The sequence below is a fragment of the Hemiscyllium ocellatum genome, chromosome 11 (genome assembly GCF_020745735.1).
Source record: "Hemiscyllium ocellatum isolate sHemOce1 chromosome 11, sHemOce1.pat.X.cur, whole genome shotgun sequence".
NCBI lineage: Eukaryota > Metazoa > Chordata > Chondrichthyes > Orectolobiformes > Hemiscylliidae > Hemiscyllium > Hemiscyllium ocellatum.
In genome coordinates this window covers 101,187,550-101,203,700 of record NC_083411.1, presented here as the reverse complement: position 1 = coordinate 101,203,700, position 16,151 = coordinate 101,187,550, and the positions used below count along the sequence as shown (strand labels likewise).

At 37.7% G+C, this 16,151-nt stretch overlaps 1 protein-coding gene across 1 annotated transcript in view; it reads right to left on the bottom strand.

Annotated features, from left to right (window-relative positions):
- The window catches only part of med12 (mediator complex subunit 12), a 197,583-nt gene that overhangs the window by 14,692 nt on the left and 166,740 nt on the right, over positions 1–16,151 (bottom strand). The window contains exons 35-40 of the mRNA XM_060832767.1: positions 15,616–15,777; positions 14,897–15,253; positions 12,487–12,640; positions 11,245–11,447; positions 6,945–7,022; positions 3,505–3,734 (exon numbers count right to left, since the gene is read on the bottom strand). Of these exons, the coding sequence (XP_060688750.1) occupies positions 3,505–3,734; positions 6,945–7,022; positions 11,245–11,447; positions 12,487–12,640; positions 14,897–15,253; positions 15,616–15,777 (1,184 nt within the window). The remainder of the gene's footprint in view (positions 1–3,504; positions 3,735–6,944; positions 7,023–11,244; positions 11,448–12,486; positions 12,641–14,896; positions 15,254–15,615; positions 15,778–16,151) is intronic.

Genomic DNA, 16,151 nt, shown 5'->3' with positions numbered 1-16,151 from the left:
ATCAGAGTTGACTACAACAGTGAAACATCCAGAGGTGGAAAATATTATTTAGATGAACAAAACATTTTAAAAAAATAAAACTGGAGCATCATATTGTGAAATTTCCATCAGTGGGACACGGCAGGAACATGGAACTTGTTTTTAGTGATGATTCTTACGCAAATCTGCACTGGGTGCTTGGGTTCTGGAAGGTTTATACTTTTTTCTTATGGGAAAGGGAAATAAATGTTTCGCTTTAGCTTGGGAAACCACAAAGGTCAGAACAGTGGTTAAAAAGTAGCTGAGACTCTTGCTCTTCGTCAGGTAGATATAAAACTTTTTTAAAAAAATTTAAAAGAAATTCTAAAAAGGGATTCAGCAGTATTACCCATTGAGTGTTACACCAATAAAAACTCACTATAAGATAAAGTACACACAACCGGATGTGTGAACGAAAACAAAAAATGAGAATCAATATTGTGGTCTTTGAAACAGATGGTGGAGCATTAAGAGATTCTAAGTTGAAATAAATGGATAGCAGCAGTTATCTGATGTTTTACAAAAAGACAGCAGCAAGTTCTAAGAAACTGTTGGACACCCTCGAAAAGATTGTTTAGAACTTTGATATGCAAAGAAAAAAATACACAATCTGTTGCAATTGTGTTTTTTGTTAATTACAAAAAAAGATTTGTTATCATCTGACAGAATGCCTGAGAACTAATGGAATGAGGAAACAGGTGATGAATATATTAATTAAGAATCAATTGAGTTTGAATTGATTGTAGTAATATGGGGAGCACACCAACAGTGAGATCAGTTTTATGGAGTGTGTCTAACTGAACTAAACCCCTCTTATGAAAGTGTGAACTTGAATTCTGCTTACATAGTTATCTTTTGAAGGACAGCAGAGACTGCAAAGCAGGGAGGGATAAGAAGGACTGCAAAGAAGGGAATGCAGTTTTAGTTCTTTTCAACAAAGGAATAGTGTATTGTACAAACATCATTTTTGTAAGGAACACTATCAATTGGATAGTTTAACACTGAACAGTTTTATTCCATAAAAACTTATATTTGTGTTATCACATTTCAAAGCAGATGTGAATGTGACTTACTTGGAGTGCAAATTACTGTTAGGGACAGATGCAAAATAATTTAGTTGTGACTTCACTCGTCCACTGAAAGCATTTTTATGGTGATGGCTATTTATCTGATGTTGCGTTTGCCTGTGGTATTTTAAAACTTTTGCTGTTCAAAATCTGTTATCATGTGAAAATTTAAACACCGGTATCTTGAAATTAATGGTTTCCTTTGTGTTGTGACTTTATGTTTAATGGCGTTGTGATGATTATTTAGGATAATGTTGAATTCTTCTAAATCTGCGTGCAAGAGTCTAAATATCTCATATGTCAACACAAATGTAGAAAACAAAGTTACCACGTGACTATTATCTAACAAAGCTGTCACTGGGAATGAAGTAGTAGACCTTGACCGTCAAAACATCATTCCAAGTTCAGGAGAAGCTTGGAAAAATAGTTATTTTAACTCTGGGTGATTGGCAAATGAGACTTGGTGAGAGTTTAAGGCTTGTGAAGCAGAGATTTGCATGAGCTTGAGTTTATAGAAGGAAGCTATCAAATGCTGGTGAAATGTGATTCACATAGACTGATATTCATGCAACTGAAGAGGCAACCAGTGGACATAGTCATCATTCAAGTATAACCCTGTGTGAACATCGAAGGAAGAGTATATATCAAAGCAGGACTCATGGAAAGGGGCACTTGTATTGGTGAGCCAGATTCTAATCTGAATTTACATCAGGCTTTTTTTCTGGTATCAGATTAACCTACTCCTTATCCTTAGGCAATGGAACTATACAAAATCTATTGAAATACTTCACTAAAATTGCTTTCAGAACAAAGCAAGGAACTGTGTCAAATGTTACTTAATTTGAGTAAAACTATCTTTAGCAAGAATTCCCTTCAAACGTATTTCATGTTTGTATTTTTATCTAGTCGCAGTAATACCGCCTCTGACATTAAAAAATATACACAATTTGAAGTGAGATAATTTCCTACTTGCCCTCCTTTGAATAGGTTTTACTCATGTATTTTCAAATGCTTTATACAATTAATTTTGAAAAACAGCTGCTGTCATACAAGCAAATATGACAATGCACCCTTTGTAATACCTTCAGCAATTACGAGCGGATTGCCTTATATGTTCGTGGAAAAGTCAATGTAAAAGTTGACCTCTTATTTTTGGCCAAAAAATCTTGTATTTTTCATATATCTTGTGTAAATGTTAACCCTACTTTATCATTTTATAAACCTCTTACAAAGGAAACCGCATGCTGCCATTAACCCCACTTAAATGAAATCGCATTCATACCCATAACTCTACTCGTCGCTCTTTGTTAACTATATTTCATCTCTATTCATTCATAACTCTACTTAGCCCACTTGGTTTACTACAGCAGGTTTTGATTCATTCATTAATTTAGATCGGTAATTATCACACTTTGTTCACTATACATCCAAAAGTTGTTAAAAAGTTAATCATTTTAAGTGTGCCATTATATCTGAATAAAAGAGAGACATATTAGCTACATATATCCTTAATTCTTCGACAAATTTGTTAATGTTGCTGAGGTTCATTACATAGGAGAGTAATTGGGAGGAAAATGGAAGAATTTGGCAGGGAATTTCAGGATGCTCACACATTCAGAATTTAATAAATATTTCATTTTAAGTGTGCCACTATACCAGGCCATGATAATGTTGAACAGTGTGATTTCAATGAATCTTTGACATATTAAATTTCCATGCCATTCAAAATTTACTTCCAGTAATTCATTCTTGTCTCTCTTGCTTTTAGCTTGGAATTACTTTTACCTTAAATATATCTTTCTTCTTTACCCAGGATTAGTTGAGCGATTAAATCGACTTCTGCTAATAATACGGTATTTCAAACTACAGCAGAATTTCAGCTCCTGTGTAATAGTCGAACCCATAAATGGAACCTTTAAAAATAGTCTACAAAGTTCAACTTCTACAAGAGCATATACAGTATTTAACCCATTAGCCTCATAATGATTGAGGAAGCAATATTGACCAGGACATATGATGAATATCTTGTATTTCATCTGAAAAGATCATAAGATCTTGTTCACTCACCCAAACCATCAAACTAGTAAGACTGAGCCTCAGTTCAATGTTTCAGACAAAATACAATGCAGGACTCCTGATGACACAGATGACTCAGAAGTCAGAATGCACCGATTAAAACAAATGTCAACTGGGCTTATAAGTATAGAGCAGCCATATGCAGAAAAAATGATAGACATTATTAAATCATTAGAAAGGAAAAATAATAAATAGAAAGGATGGAGCTAGAGAATGGAAAGTAATATTCATCCTTATGTTACCATTCTTAAGTACAGTGTAATTGCTCAAAGACACTGCAACATACTGATTGGTGGGAGGACCAAAATTGAGCCTGGCAAATCAGACATTCTACATCAAGTACCTCTGTGTGCTTTGCATGGAGTGTGCATAAGCTGGAGCTTGCTGGTGAACATAGCCACTTGGTCTTTGCTGCATCTGCCGAACCTGATCTGCAAGTGCAGGATTATTGGCAGTGTGACTGCCCTGGTATGGTTGGTTTGAATAGGCAGGAGGAATCATGCCTCTGGTCTGCGAAGGGTGTGGCTGCATCCCTAAATGAGATCCATAATTTGTGTATCCTTGGGAAATATTCTGGAAAAAAATAAAATTCCACAAATAACATGAAAAACCATTTAAATCATTACTTTATGTTAAACAGTTTTCGGAGCCCGATTTGATATCTTATTTCTACCTGCACACAATATAAATTTGTTGCCACTTCAAGTCTGGTCATTATTCCTTCTCTATTTTGATATTTCTTTTCAGTAACAAATAGATTTTATTAAAAATACATTTACATTTATAGTGCTTTATCAAGCCCTAGTATATCATACACAAAGATAATTTCCAAAGTACAGACATTATGATCATAGGATAAATATGGACAAGAGAAGTCAACTGTCCTTCAGAAAGACAAAGTCCACTCACCCAATCTGTAACCTATATAATCCTAGGGTTTTCACTTCAATTCTATGTAAAGTTTTTATTATTGTTCTGTGATGGATAGATGATTTGATTTGCTTTATTATTGTCATACCTACTGAAATATAGTGAAAAGTATTGTTTTGCGCACTATCCAAGCAAATCATACCTTACATAAGAACATCAGGGTAACAGAACAGAATGCAGAATATAGTGTTATTGTTGCAGAGACTGTGCAGAAAAAGATCAATTTTAATATATGAGAGGTCGCTTCCAATTTAGCCCATCAGAACTCCGATCTTTTTAAATTTCAACTTTTATCTTTTTGACAGGTTAACAGAATGCTCTTTTTTATCTTTCTATAATCAACCTGTCTTTATTTTATACCTGCCTTTATTAAAATCAATCTACTACTGGTACAGCCACTACATCAAATACATTCATTTTATATTACCAAGTAGGCACTTCAGTGCTAGAAGTCCCCGAGATTGACATCACTTATTAATTTCATTAAATTGCACTGAGTTTGTGAATCAACATTGTTGTTTGAAATAGAAACAATGGTAATTCCAATCATATCTTATTGTGGTTCTGTTCGCCGAGCTGGGAATTTGTGTTGCAAACGTTTCGTTCCCTGTCTAGGTGACATCCCCAGTGGTTGGGAGCCTGCTGTGAAGTGCTTCTGTGATGTTTCCTCTGGCATTTATAGTGGCTTGTCTCTGTCGCTTCTAGTTGTCTGTTCCAGCTGTCCGGTATATTGGGTCCAGGTCGATGTGTTTGTTGATGGAATTCCCTGGCTGTTCTCGGTTTGGCTTGCCCTATAATGGTAGTGTTGTCCCAGTCGAATTCATGTTGCTTGTCATCGGTGTGTGTGGCTACTAATGATAGCCGGTCGTGTCGTTTCGTGGCTAGTTGATGTTCATGGATGCGGATCGTTAGTTGTCTGCCTGTTTGTCCTATGTAGTGTTTTGTGCAGTCCTTGCATGGGATTTTGTACACTATATTGGTTTTGCTCATGCTGGGTACCGGGTCCTTCGCTCTGGTGAGTTGTTGTCTGAGAGTGGCTGTTGGTTTGTGCGCTATGAGTCCTAGTGGTCGCAGTAGTCTGGCTGTCAGTTCGGAAATACTCCTGATGTATGGTAAAGTGGCTAGTCCTTTGGGTTGCGGCATGTCCTCGCTCTGTTGTCTTTCCCTTAGGCATCTGTTGATGAAATTGCGCAGGTATCCGTTTTTGGCGAATACATTGTATAGGTGTTCTTCTTCCTCTTTTTGCAGTTCTGGTGTGCTGCAGTGTGTTGTGGCCCCTTTAAATAGTGTCTTGATGCAATTTCGCTTGTGTGTGTTGGGGTGGTTGCTTTCGTAGTTCAGGACTTGGTCTGTGTGTGTGGCTTTCCTGTATACCTTTGTGGTGAATTCTCCGTTCGGTGTTCTCTGTACCATCACGTCTAGGAATGGGAGCTGGTTGTCCTTTTCTTCCTCTCTCATGAATCGGATTCCTGTGAGTGTGGCATTGATGATCCGGTGTGTGTTCTCTATTTGTGTTTTTAATGATTACAAAGGTGTCATCCACATATCTGACCCAGAGTTTGGGTTGATATCTATACTTCTATAATGGCACAGAGTCCCTCCTCTGGAGGCTCAGTGGTTAGCACTATTGCCTCACAGTGCCAGGGACTCTGTTTTCAAATCCAACCTCAGGCTGTGTGCAGTTTGCACATTCACCCCATGTCTACATGGATTTCGTCTGGATGCTCCGGCTTCTTCCCACAATCCAACGATGTGTAGGTGAGGCGGGTTGTCCATTGGAAAAGCAGGATTACAGGGATATGGTAGGGGTCGAGTCTGGGCGGGATGCTCTTCAGAGAATCGGTGTGGATTTTCTGGGCCGAATTTCCTGTTTCCACACTGTAGGGATTCTAATCTATGAAAGGCTTCAGCAAGTTTCTTCCAGTTTCTGAAGTTTCCTCTGACACATCATGAGACGGAGCTCAACTAAAAAGCCTTCTGGTCATTTCTTTATCCAAATTTTTTTTTGTAAAAAGGTGCAGCAATACTGTAAGCCCTTCAAAAATCAACTATACCATCTGCAGAAAAATCAACCATGTTAGTCAGACAGGATCTTCCATTCTGAATAATGTTGACAGATATTTTATACAAATAATGCTTACACCTTCAAATTGAGCCCTTTACTCTACTGAAGACTGTATTTGGATTGATGTGCATGAGTTTGCTCCCAGTTGACTGCATAGCTCCCCAGAATTCAGCCACTCTCTCATTACAATCAATCTCTTAAATATCTTTCCCGCTGTTGCCCATCGTGCTGTTGGGTGAAATTACTGACCCTCAGTATCACTGGCCTTTTTTTTTGATTCTCGTTGTATCTTAACTGTGATCAAAGAAAACAAAGGTTTTCATTATTACCCTTTAAATTTATGGGTACACTTATTTTCCCAAGGATTTCAACATTTTGGACCATCCTTTTAATACGATTTTGTTTATTTCTATAATAATCTCATTAGACGTTCATCATGTACTCTACAATGTATAGCAGTAATTTTTCCTCTTTATTTTAATTCTTATTTATATTAAACTTAAGGTGACACTTGGTTGGGCTACACTTGACCATCCTAGGCATGTATTTCTTCTTGTTCAGCATTTGTTCTATTCAAATAGGCTAAATTTGCTTTTAGTAGGCAAAGAAACGTGGGAAAATGCACAATAATGTGTTAGACGGCCATAGGGACTATCTTGACAAAACTTTTCTATTAGAGTTAAGAATGCACAAGAGCCAGCACTTTGAACAGAAATTAGGCAAAGGGGTCTTTGGGTGGTAGGGGTACAGTTGCTAAGACTAAAATAACATGGATCTCAAAATATCACCTGGGCTTGTGACATGGGTCCATATTGCTGAGCTGGGTTTGCTTGACGTACCTGTTGTCCATACATTCCACTGGAATTCTAAGAGGAAGAAGGAATACAAAGGAAAATATGGAATTTAATATTTAGTCACATTTTTATTTTACAACTATACCTAAGAAAAGGAAAGCCAAAGAATTTTATTCAGGCCTGATTTCACAGTAGTTTCATATAACAACTGGTTATTGTTGTTTTGGTCATTCTACCTCGTTCTCTTATTCTCTCAACTTGACTAGGAGAAAAGAATTTTACTGTAAAAGAATTGTTTAGGACTTTAATATTTCAACAACTTGCATTTATACTGTACTCTTAATGTGGTAAAATACCCTCAGGGATTTCCCGTAAGAATTATCAAACAAAGTCTCACAGAAACATACAAGTAATTCAAAGCAAAACCCGAGGGAAAAACAAAATTCTGGAAAAACTCAACAGTATTTGCAGCATCCGTAGAAAGGGGAATAGAGTTAATATCAAGTTCTGAAGTGTCACATTAGACTCAAAATGTCAACTCTGTTGTGCTCCACGAAAAATTCTGACAGACCAGCTGAGTGTTTTTTTTCAACATTTACTGTTTTTTTTATGAACAGTTTATAACAAGACTAAAACCTTGTGCAAAAAGACAAGTTTCAAGGAGTTACTTAAATCAGAAAAGATCGCAAGGCAGAGAGGTTGATGGAGGGAATCATACAGTTTAGAAACAAGAGTTAAATGAAATATCAATGGTGGAGTGATTGAAATTTTCTAATGCAACCAATGTTGAAGTTGCATAGCGATGTGGAAGACCAGCTGGAGGAGGTTACAGGACAAGAAAGGGTAAAGCTCAAGAGATTTGAAAACAAAAATGAAAATTTTAAAAGTAGAGGAGCTGCTAGTTTGGGAGCCAAATATGGACGAATAAGCAGATTAATAGGACATGGTGCAAATAATGAAACAAGCAGTGGCTTGGATGCAACATTGGAAGCTGGGCAGGAGTTCATTTGACAGCTGAATCAAGAAGCAGCAAATTCACAGATAGGAATTTTAGGAAATGATGGACTCAGGCAGCAAGTATAGGCTACAGGTGTGAAAGAAGATGGTCCTGGTGATGGAGAGCATGTGGGATCAGAAACTCAACTCAGGATCAAGCAGGATGCTAACTATGCAAACAGTCTGGTTCAGGCTGAAGGCAGGATTCCAAAAAGCTATCCAGCTAAAAAGAAAAATAAGGTATGAAACAATCTAATAATATCAAGCTGCTTCTATACTTTTGAATTAGCCAAAAAAACGCTGTATTGTGAGAATTCGCTTGATTGAATTTCTAGCTCTCTCTCGTTGAAAGCAAGACCGGTAGATTTAGGTAATAAGCCAGGGTCTGAATGCCTACTTGAAATTGAAGCAGTGCCAAATTGGTAACAGCTGCTATTATTTTGTATTAATTACTCTTAGCCTGTATTCCTGCTCTAGTGGGTGATTTGAATGGTAACAGCTTGATGGAACTAATCCAGATTCAGTAGTGGCCTCTCTGATATGTAGTTAAATGCAGCAGTCATTGTAATCAATCACTGTGTATACAAACTTCTTATACAAAACGCATTGTGACATTTTAGTATGATCAAGAACTCCATAATGACATTTCACTCGAAAACAGCACAACAGCTTTTTTTAGTCAAACAGTAAAATAACATATCAGAATCATATAAAATAGAAAATAATACATCAAAATTGGAGAAATTACAGTCCTTCCTTCCTGGTTATGCTAAATTTGGACTTTCCAAATTTAATTACTCTCAAATTCAAAGTTTTGAATCACACTGAATTTTTATCCACTTAGTCATTTTGTGGACTTGAGAAAAGATTTATGCCAATATTATCTTCAGGTTAAAAATAATCACCAAAACAATGCAAATTTCACCCCTACATCAAAGGAGCAATCAATAGAAATAAGTGAACAGGAAATTCTCCACAGCTTATGTTTTTACAAGTGGTTACCCTTCCTGACAGTGGATAAAAGCCATTAACAATGTGCCAGGATCCTGACAGGACAAGAAAGATTGCTGATTTTTCAGAGAAGTTTTCAAGTTACTTCTTCAGCAAAGGACTAAGAATGCTGCAAGGTGCACCACCAATCAAACACACAGCACCAAAGTAAAATGGCAAAGGCCTTCAAATGTACTCTCTTGCTGCATCAACAGGCGTTACTGTCCATGGTGCAGCATGGTTAATTGATAAAACTATCTATACCTTAAAGACCTCTCAGTACCATACACCTCTCGAAACTTCAGGTTGTTAGCATCTTCACAGTAAGACTGTAGTCAGCCCATTTGTATTGCTGAGCTTTACCACTGTAATAAATACTGATTCACATGATTTAAGATCCTCAATGCAAATGGGACTCCATTTTACATGAAAACACAGAACATAGGAGCAAAAGGATGCCAGTTGGCCATTTGAGCTTGTTCCACCATTCAATAAGATTGGGGCTGATCATCCAACTCTGCTGTACCTTGTACCCACTTGGTCCCCACCCTTTGGTCCTTTTAGCACTTTAAGAACCATATTTAACTCCTTCTTGAAAACATTCAGCTTTCACCTCAACCGCTTTCTGTGGCAAAGAATTCCATGCAGTCACCACTCTTTAGGTGAAGGAATTTGTCCTCAGCTCAGTCCTAAAAAGCCTATTGCTGATAATTGCATGATATTCAAAACCAACACAACCCCACAGATATGGAAATAAGCTCAGATCAATTGCAACCAGATGGACAATATCCACGTTTGGGTTGACAAGTGACACGTAACATTCATGCCACAAGTGCCAGGCAATGATTACTTCCAACAAGAAATAACCTAACCATTGTCATATTATGACAATAGGTGGTGAACCCCTCAGTTAATTAAACCAAACATCCAGAAAAGCTCACCTCGCCTAGTAATCTGTTAAAATATATGAGTGACAGAGAACTCCCAAATTCCACTATTTAAAGAAAATAATATCAATTTATTTTTTAATTCCAAAAGTGAGCATTAAACAACTATTCACAACTTTAAGCCCCCACCTTTCTCTTAACTGCTTATTATCTGCCTCCAACTCGAAAACAAAATACTGTTTCCAACACCACACTTATTAAAATTACATCAACTTAATTTCAAAACTAAACAGTGAGTGACGTTGGTGTCCTTCTTCTTTCAGCTGAAGATCTCCCTGTTCGTCATCTTTCTTTTTACTATGCATGAGTCATATGAAAAAGGTACCTCTGATAGACTGTTTCAATCTTTTGGATCTTTCTCTCTCTCTCGCTCTCTCACACACACACCCACGCACACACACAAGCAGTTACTCTGTCTAACTTTCAAAATGGCTGCTTCTTTTTATATCCCTTTTTTATTGGCCAAACAATAAATTCAAACTCGACTGTGTTTTAGCATCCTGGGGCATATTTAAACCGATTGATTAAATTCAAATTGTTGTCAAAACAGCAACCAACTCAGGTATCTATTTCATAGCCAAATGTTACATATTTTCAATTTTCCAGTACACTCTGAGATTGCTAGCTCGTCATATGACAGATGCTTGTAAGCTCTCAGTGCAAAACAGCAGTCACTCTCTCAAAGGTACAGTACACATCTTCAACTTAACAGTCCCATGACATTCAATGGCAACTGAACTGGACTATCTGCATAAATATTTCGTGTACAAGAGTAGGTCAGTAGTTGCGAATCTTAGGGCAAGTACTTCACCTCCTGACTACCTGAAGCCTGTTCACCATCTAAAAAGTACAAATCAGACGTGTGATGGAATCTTCCCACTTGCCTGAATGAGTGTAGCTCCAACACTCAAATCTTGACACCAACTAAAACAAAGCAGTCAACTTGATTTGCACCATATCCAAACATCCACTTCCTCAACCATCACCAACAGTATTAGCAGTCAACATTCTCTCGAAGCTGCACAGCTGCTCCAAGGGTCCATGCATGCCTTAGAAAGCACATTCCAAACCCATGTCCACTACCATCTAGAAGGATAAACATAGTACGTTCATTTGAAAACCACAAATTGAAATTCCTTTCCCAACCACTTATCATCCTGGATTCAAAATATATAGCCATTCCTTCAGCATTGTTGGTCAAAATCCTGGAACTCCCTTCCCAACACTGTATCCCTACACTGTGGGAAGCAGCGATTCAAGAAGGCAGCTCACTACCACCTTCTCAAAGGCAACTGGGGATGGACAATAAATGCTGGCCAGCTGGCAAAGTTGCATCCCTTGAATAACAGAAAGATACTCACCAGTCTGACATGTAGCTGCTGGCGGAGCATTTGACCCTGTGGGATTGGAGCTTGTTGTTTGTATTGGGCAGGTTTGTAAAGTGATGGATCCATCATTCCACCCATAGGGGGCATCACTGTGCTGTACGGTGGTCTGTTCTGCATAATTTTAGAGAAAGAAGGCCGCACAGATCTGTATGGAATTGTATCCAACCTGGGTCCACCTATATAAAACAAAATATTGGTTAAAACACACAATAAGATTATTTTTAGTTTTATTGTTTTGTACTTTGCATATGAACTTCAACAAGTATGCACCAAACAACTAAATGATGGAAGAAAAAACTGCATTTGAATATTGAACCCAAGAATTTGTTGACCACCAGCCTACACAGACACAATGTTAAGAGGTCACCTTGAAAGTCTTAAAATTGTTTTAAATGTGAGTCCATGTCAGAGATGCAAACTTAATTTATCACTCTTTCTGATACGCTTCTTGATGCCAGCTCCTGATAAAAGCTTTCACTGATCAGATGAATAGAGAATCATCAAACAGCAAGCAAAAATGTAACAATGGACTTATAATTTATCGGTGTCCAATCTAACGAGGACCAGCTTAACATTTTTCAATGCCTTTGAAAATGGGAGAAATATACTCCTGCTGCTGTTAACGATAAGACTTATAAGAACACTTACAAATACAAACTCTGTTTTATTCCACAATGGTGTTTTGATTTGTGTTGCTTTTTCTCATGCTTCAAAGTACACAAAATCAAAGACAACCTGGATAATTTAATCCTTTAGATATAAAAATGTAGGATGAAAAGATTTTCTTGACCGCCAACTCTCCCAAACAGCAACAAAGGTACAATAGTGTGTAAAACAACAAGACCTATTATTTACTGGCTTTAAAATTTTCTGTTTATCTACATTTTACATAATTCTTTCTTGAACTATCACAGTAAACACAGAAAAATTGATATCTTGCTCTCCTTTTACTTTACATCCATGAACATTTCAGATAGTCCCGGAAAAGGCACTGATTCTTTTAGATTTATGTATAGTGAAATGACTGTTAATGATTGATGATGTCTAAGTTTCCACAAAGAATGCCCACTTATCATAAGTACCATAGTTAACAAGGTATCACAATTAATGTTTCTCAACTGAATGCAGCTGCACAATATAAAAACTCTGTGAACTTCTTCAATTCAAAGTATAAAGTAGTTTTATACAATGCAGTGTCATGGTTCCTTTGCTTACCTGCTGGTAAAGGCTGATTCTGTGCATATATCCCCACATTAGGCTGTCCATATGGAAGTCTAGTGTAGTGGTTACTTGTCTGATGTGGGATTAGATCAGCAGGAACCGCCCCACCATAGGCAGGTATTCTGTGTGCACTGGATGGCAAATCCAACTAATCAATGACAAAGAAAAAGAAAGTTTTCAAGATTTTCTGCAAATTACCAATAGCATGGTTTTCAAAGAAGAAAACAATTGTCAAAAGACTGAAAAATATTTCCTAAAGGCATTGTTTGTGTACTTAGAGCACACAGACCATAGTAGTTCAAGAGGACAGCTCATCACTGCCTTCTCAAGGACAACTAGGGACATGTAATAAATACTGGCCCAGCCAGCAACACCCTTGTCCATAAACAAATAAAAAAATTCCAAATAATAAATCAGAATTTGGCCGTTTCCTCAAGCCAATGCCTGGATCATCGATAATGACTGTTGTTATAATTCTGTTTCAAACTATTGTAATTCAGCTATTGAAAATCTTAATATAAGATTTTAAAAGGCCCTAAACAATATTCCAGTTCTTGAAGCCACAACAGGTCAGGTACGCTTGAAGCCACTTCTGGTATGTTCCCTGGCAGTCTTCAGGAAACCAATGGTGAGGGGCAGCGAGCAGCAGGCAATCTTCGATTATATTCAGGAGACTTTCCTTTAGCAATCCTTGTCAAGACCAATGGAAATGCGGTACAGCTAGACCTAGTTCTGAGAAGTAAGGAGGGCCAAGTAGATTAAGTGACAATGGATGATGATTTTGGAGTTAGTAAGTTTTAGGATTACAGTGGAAAATGACATTAGCATGCCTAAGAATAATCAACTAGCTTTGCTCAGAGAGCTAACTTCAATGCGGCAAGAACGGATCGGGGGTGCACTGACTGGAACCAAACGTTGGCAAGGCAAATGGTAACTGAGCAATGGGCTACCTCAGAAGAACTGTTTCTGACAATGCAGACAACACTGACTTTCTACAGCATTTCTGTGTCTGTTTCAGATTTCCAGTTTCAGCCGTATTTTGCCTTTATTTGATGGCTTAGATACAATTAAAATATATTCACTCATAAGTAACAGGTAGGACAAACAAACCCAGAGCTCTTTGGACCTCAAAGGAATTTGATATTAAGTTAAAGAAACATGTAACTGAAAACACTGGCCAGATTTCTATACTTCTTCTGTATCGAATGATTCTATAAAATAGCTTCAACAATGACCCTCTCTCCATTATGAAGTCAGATGTAGGGATTTTCACTGATGACTGCACAATGTTCAACACCATAAGAAATCCCTCAGATACTGAAGCAGTCTAGGTCCACATGCAGAGAGACCTGAATGACATCCAGGCTTGGGATGATAAGTGGCAAGTGACATGCACATCACAAAACTGCCAGAAAGTGCTGTTACCAACAGAAACAGTCATTGTGCTATGATATTCAAAAGTTACCACTGACCAGAAACTTAAATGGATCCGCTATATAAATACTATGTTTCTAACAGCAAGTACAAAACTGGGAAGTTTTTGGTAGGTAACTCACCGCCTGGTTTCCAGAGCCTATCCATCCTTGCAAGTCACGAGTCAGGAATACATGCAGTACTCTACTCTATAATTGGGAGATGGTACCATAGTGGTCATATCACTGTACTAGCAATCCAGAAGTCCAGCCCAATGCTCTGGTGACACTGGTTCAAACCCCACTATGGCAGCTGATGTGATTTAAAACCAGTTAATAAACTTAGAATATAAAGCTAGTCACAGTAAGGGTGACCATGAAGCTATCCTTGATGGCTGTAAATGTCCATCTAGTTCACTTACGTCCTTAAGGGAAGAACATTTGCCAGCCTTACCTGGTCTGATCTCCATATGATTCCAGAACCACAACTATGTGGCTGATGTAGAATAATTAGATGGGAAACAAATGTTCCCTGTGCCAGTAATACTAACATTTTATGAAAAAATGAAGAAAAGGAAACATTGCAAGTTTCCTTCATGCCATATATACCATTCTAATTTGATACTATATCACCATTCCTTCATAGTCACGGTTTCAAAATCCTGGTACTGTGGCAGTTCAAGAAGGCAGCTCACCACCATCTTCTCAACGACAACAGGGACAAACTCTGGCCAAGCTAGCAATGCCCATGCATTAAATAAACTCCCTTCCTCTGCGCACTTTGGGTCAACCTATACCATATGATCTGCATTAGCTCAAGGCAGTGGCTCTGCGACACATTTAAAGGGCAATTATGGATGGACAAATAGCAAAACAGCACCCCACTTCATGAACGATAAAATATAAAACTTCAGAATCTTACAATGAGTCTTACTGCATTTATTGCAAAATTGAATACCTAGACCTTAATTGGGAATTTGGTTCTACCTCACCTCAGATTTATTATGAGGCAGTCGTTTCTTTCTGGGTGGTTTCTTTTTCTTCTCTTCAGTAGTGTTAGGTTTTTCCAGCTTTGGTGGTTCTGAAGTGCTTTTTTCTGGTTCTGGAATGACTGGCACAGGTGGCTCTTCCTCCTCTGGGGGGAGTGGCAGTGGTTCCAGATAGTAACTACGAGGCTTTGGTTTTAGGTGTGTGTGATACAATAGGAGCCTATGCTGCTCTTCAAATTTGGTCACTTTGCGATCAACACGAACTGTTCCAAACCAGCCCCAAGAAAGAGGAGCAGAGTGCTTCATCCCTTCAAACACATCCCAAGGTGAAATCTTCTGTTTAGTGGAGACCTGTAGCCCCTACACCAAAGTGAATGACACATGTAAGCAGGTGCAATGTACTATTTTTTCCTCCTAGGGTTAAATGTTTATGTTGCTCTTGTTAACGGTGTCATTTAAAGTCTATAACAAGCAAAATTTAAGGGTTGTCAGAGATTTACGTTACTGATAAATCTAGAAACTTATGCCATCCAAATTACCTAAAAACTCACTCCCTCCCTCTACCCTAGATCATATTTTGCTCCATTACAGCAGAACAAAAAAAAACTTTAAAAAATACATCATAGCCAGTTTGATACAGGATACTTTAATCTAGTTTCAAGCAAACTCTAAATTCTCAGTTAGTGAAGGAATATCAGTACTAGTAGTAATCAAATACTTGCCTCTTTCTTGAATATTGAATCAAAACCAGCAATCTTGTTTCCTTTGGTATCAATTAGAGACCCTTGGGGCTCACAAGTGATGACATCTCTTGTTTGTTTGGGAAGTGGCAACAACTGCCTCACCTTCTCTAAGCTTTCTGATTGTCGGTCCCCAAGCTCTTTCTAGGCCAATTAGAACAAATATAAAAAAAAGAGGGGAGAAAGAAAAAGAGATATAACCATTTTTACTTGCATGCACTTGACAACACAGGTTAACAGTTAAAAGGGAAATGGTAAATTATTAAATTTGAAATTTCATTACTTCCTGACCAAGACTGCTGCTCACAGGGTGTGTTATTCAGGAAATCATAGCTTTGGCTTTACATCATTTAATTAAAAGGACTGAAAACCAAAGTTTGCAATCTTGGCCAACATTCCTCAATGCAAACGTTTGATCAAGGAATCAACATAAAGGAGACTAAAATTTCAAACTCATCAGAATACCTCATATACTGTTTTATAAGTGCTGATTCATTGGTTGTGCACTATTAGCATTT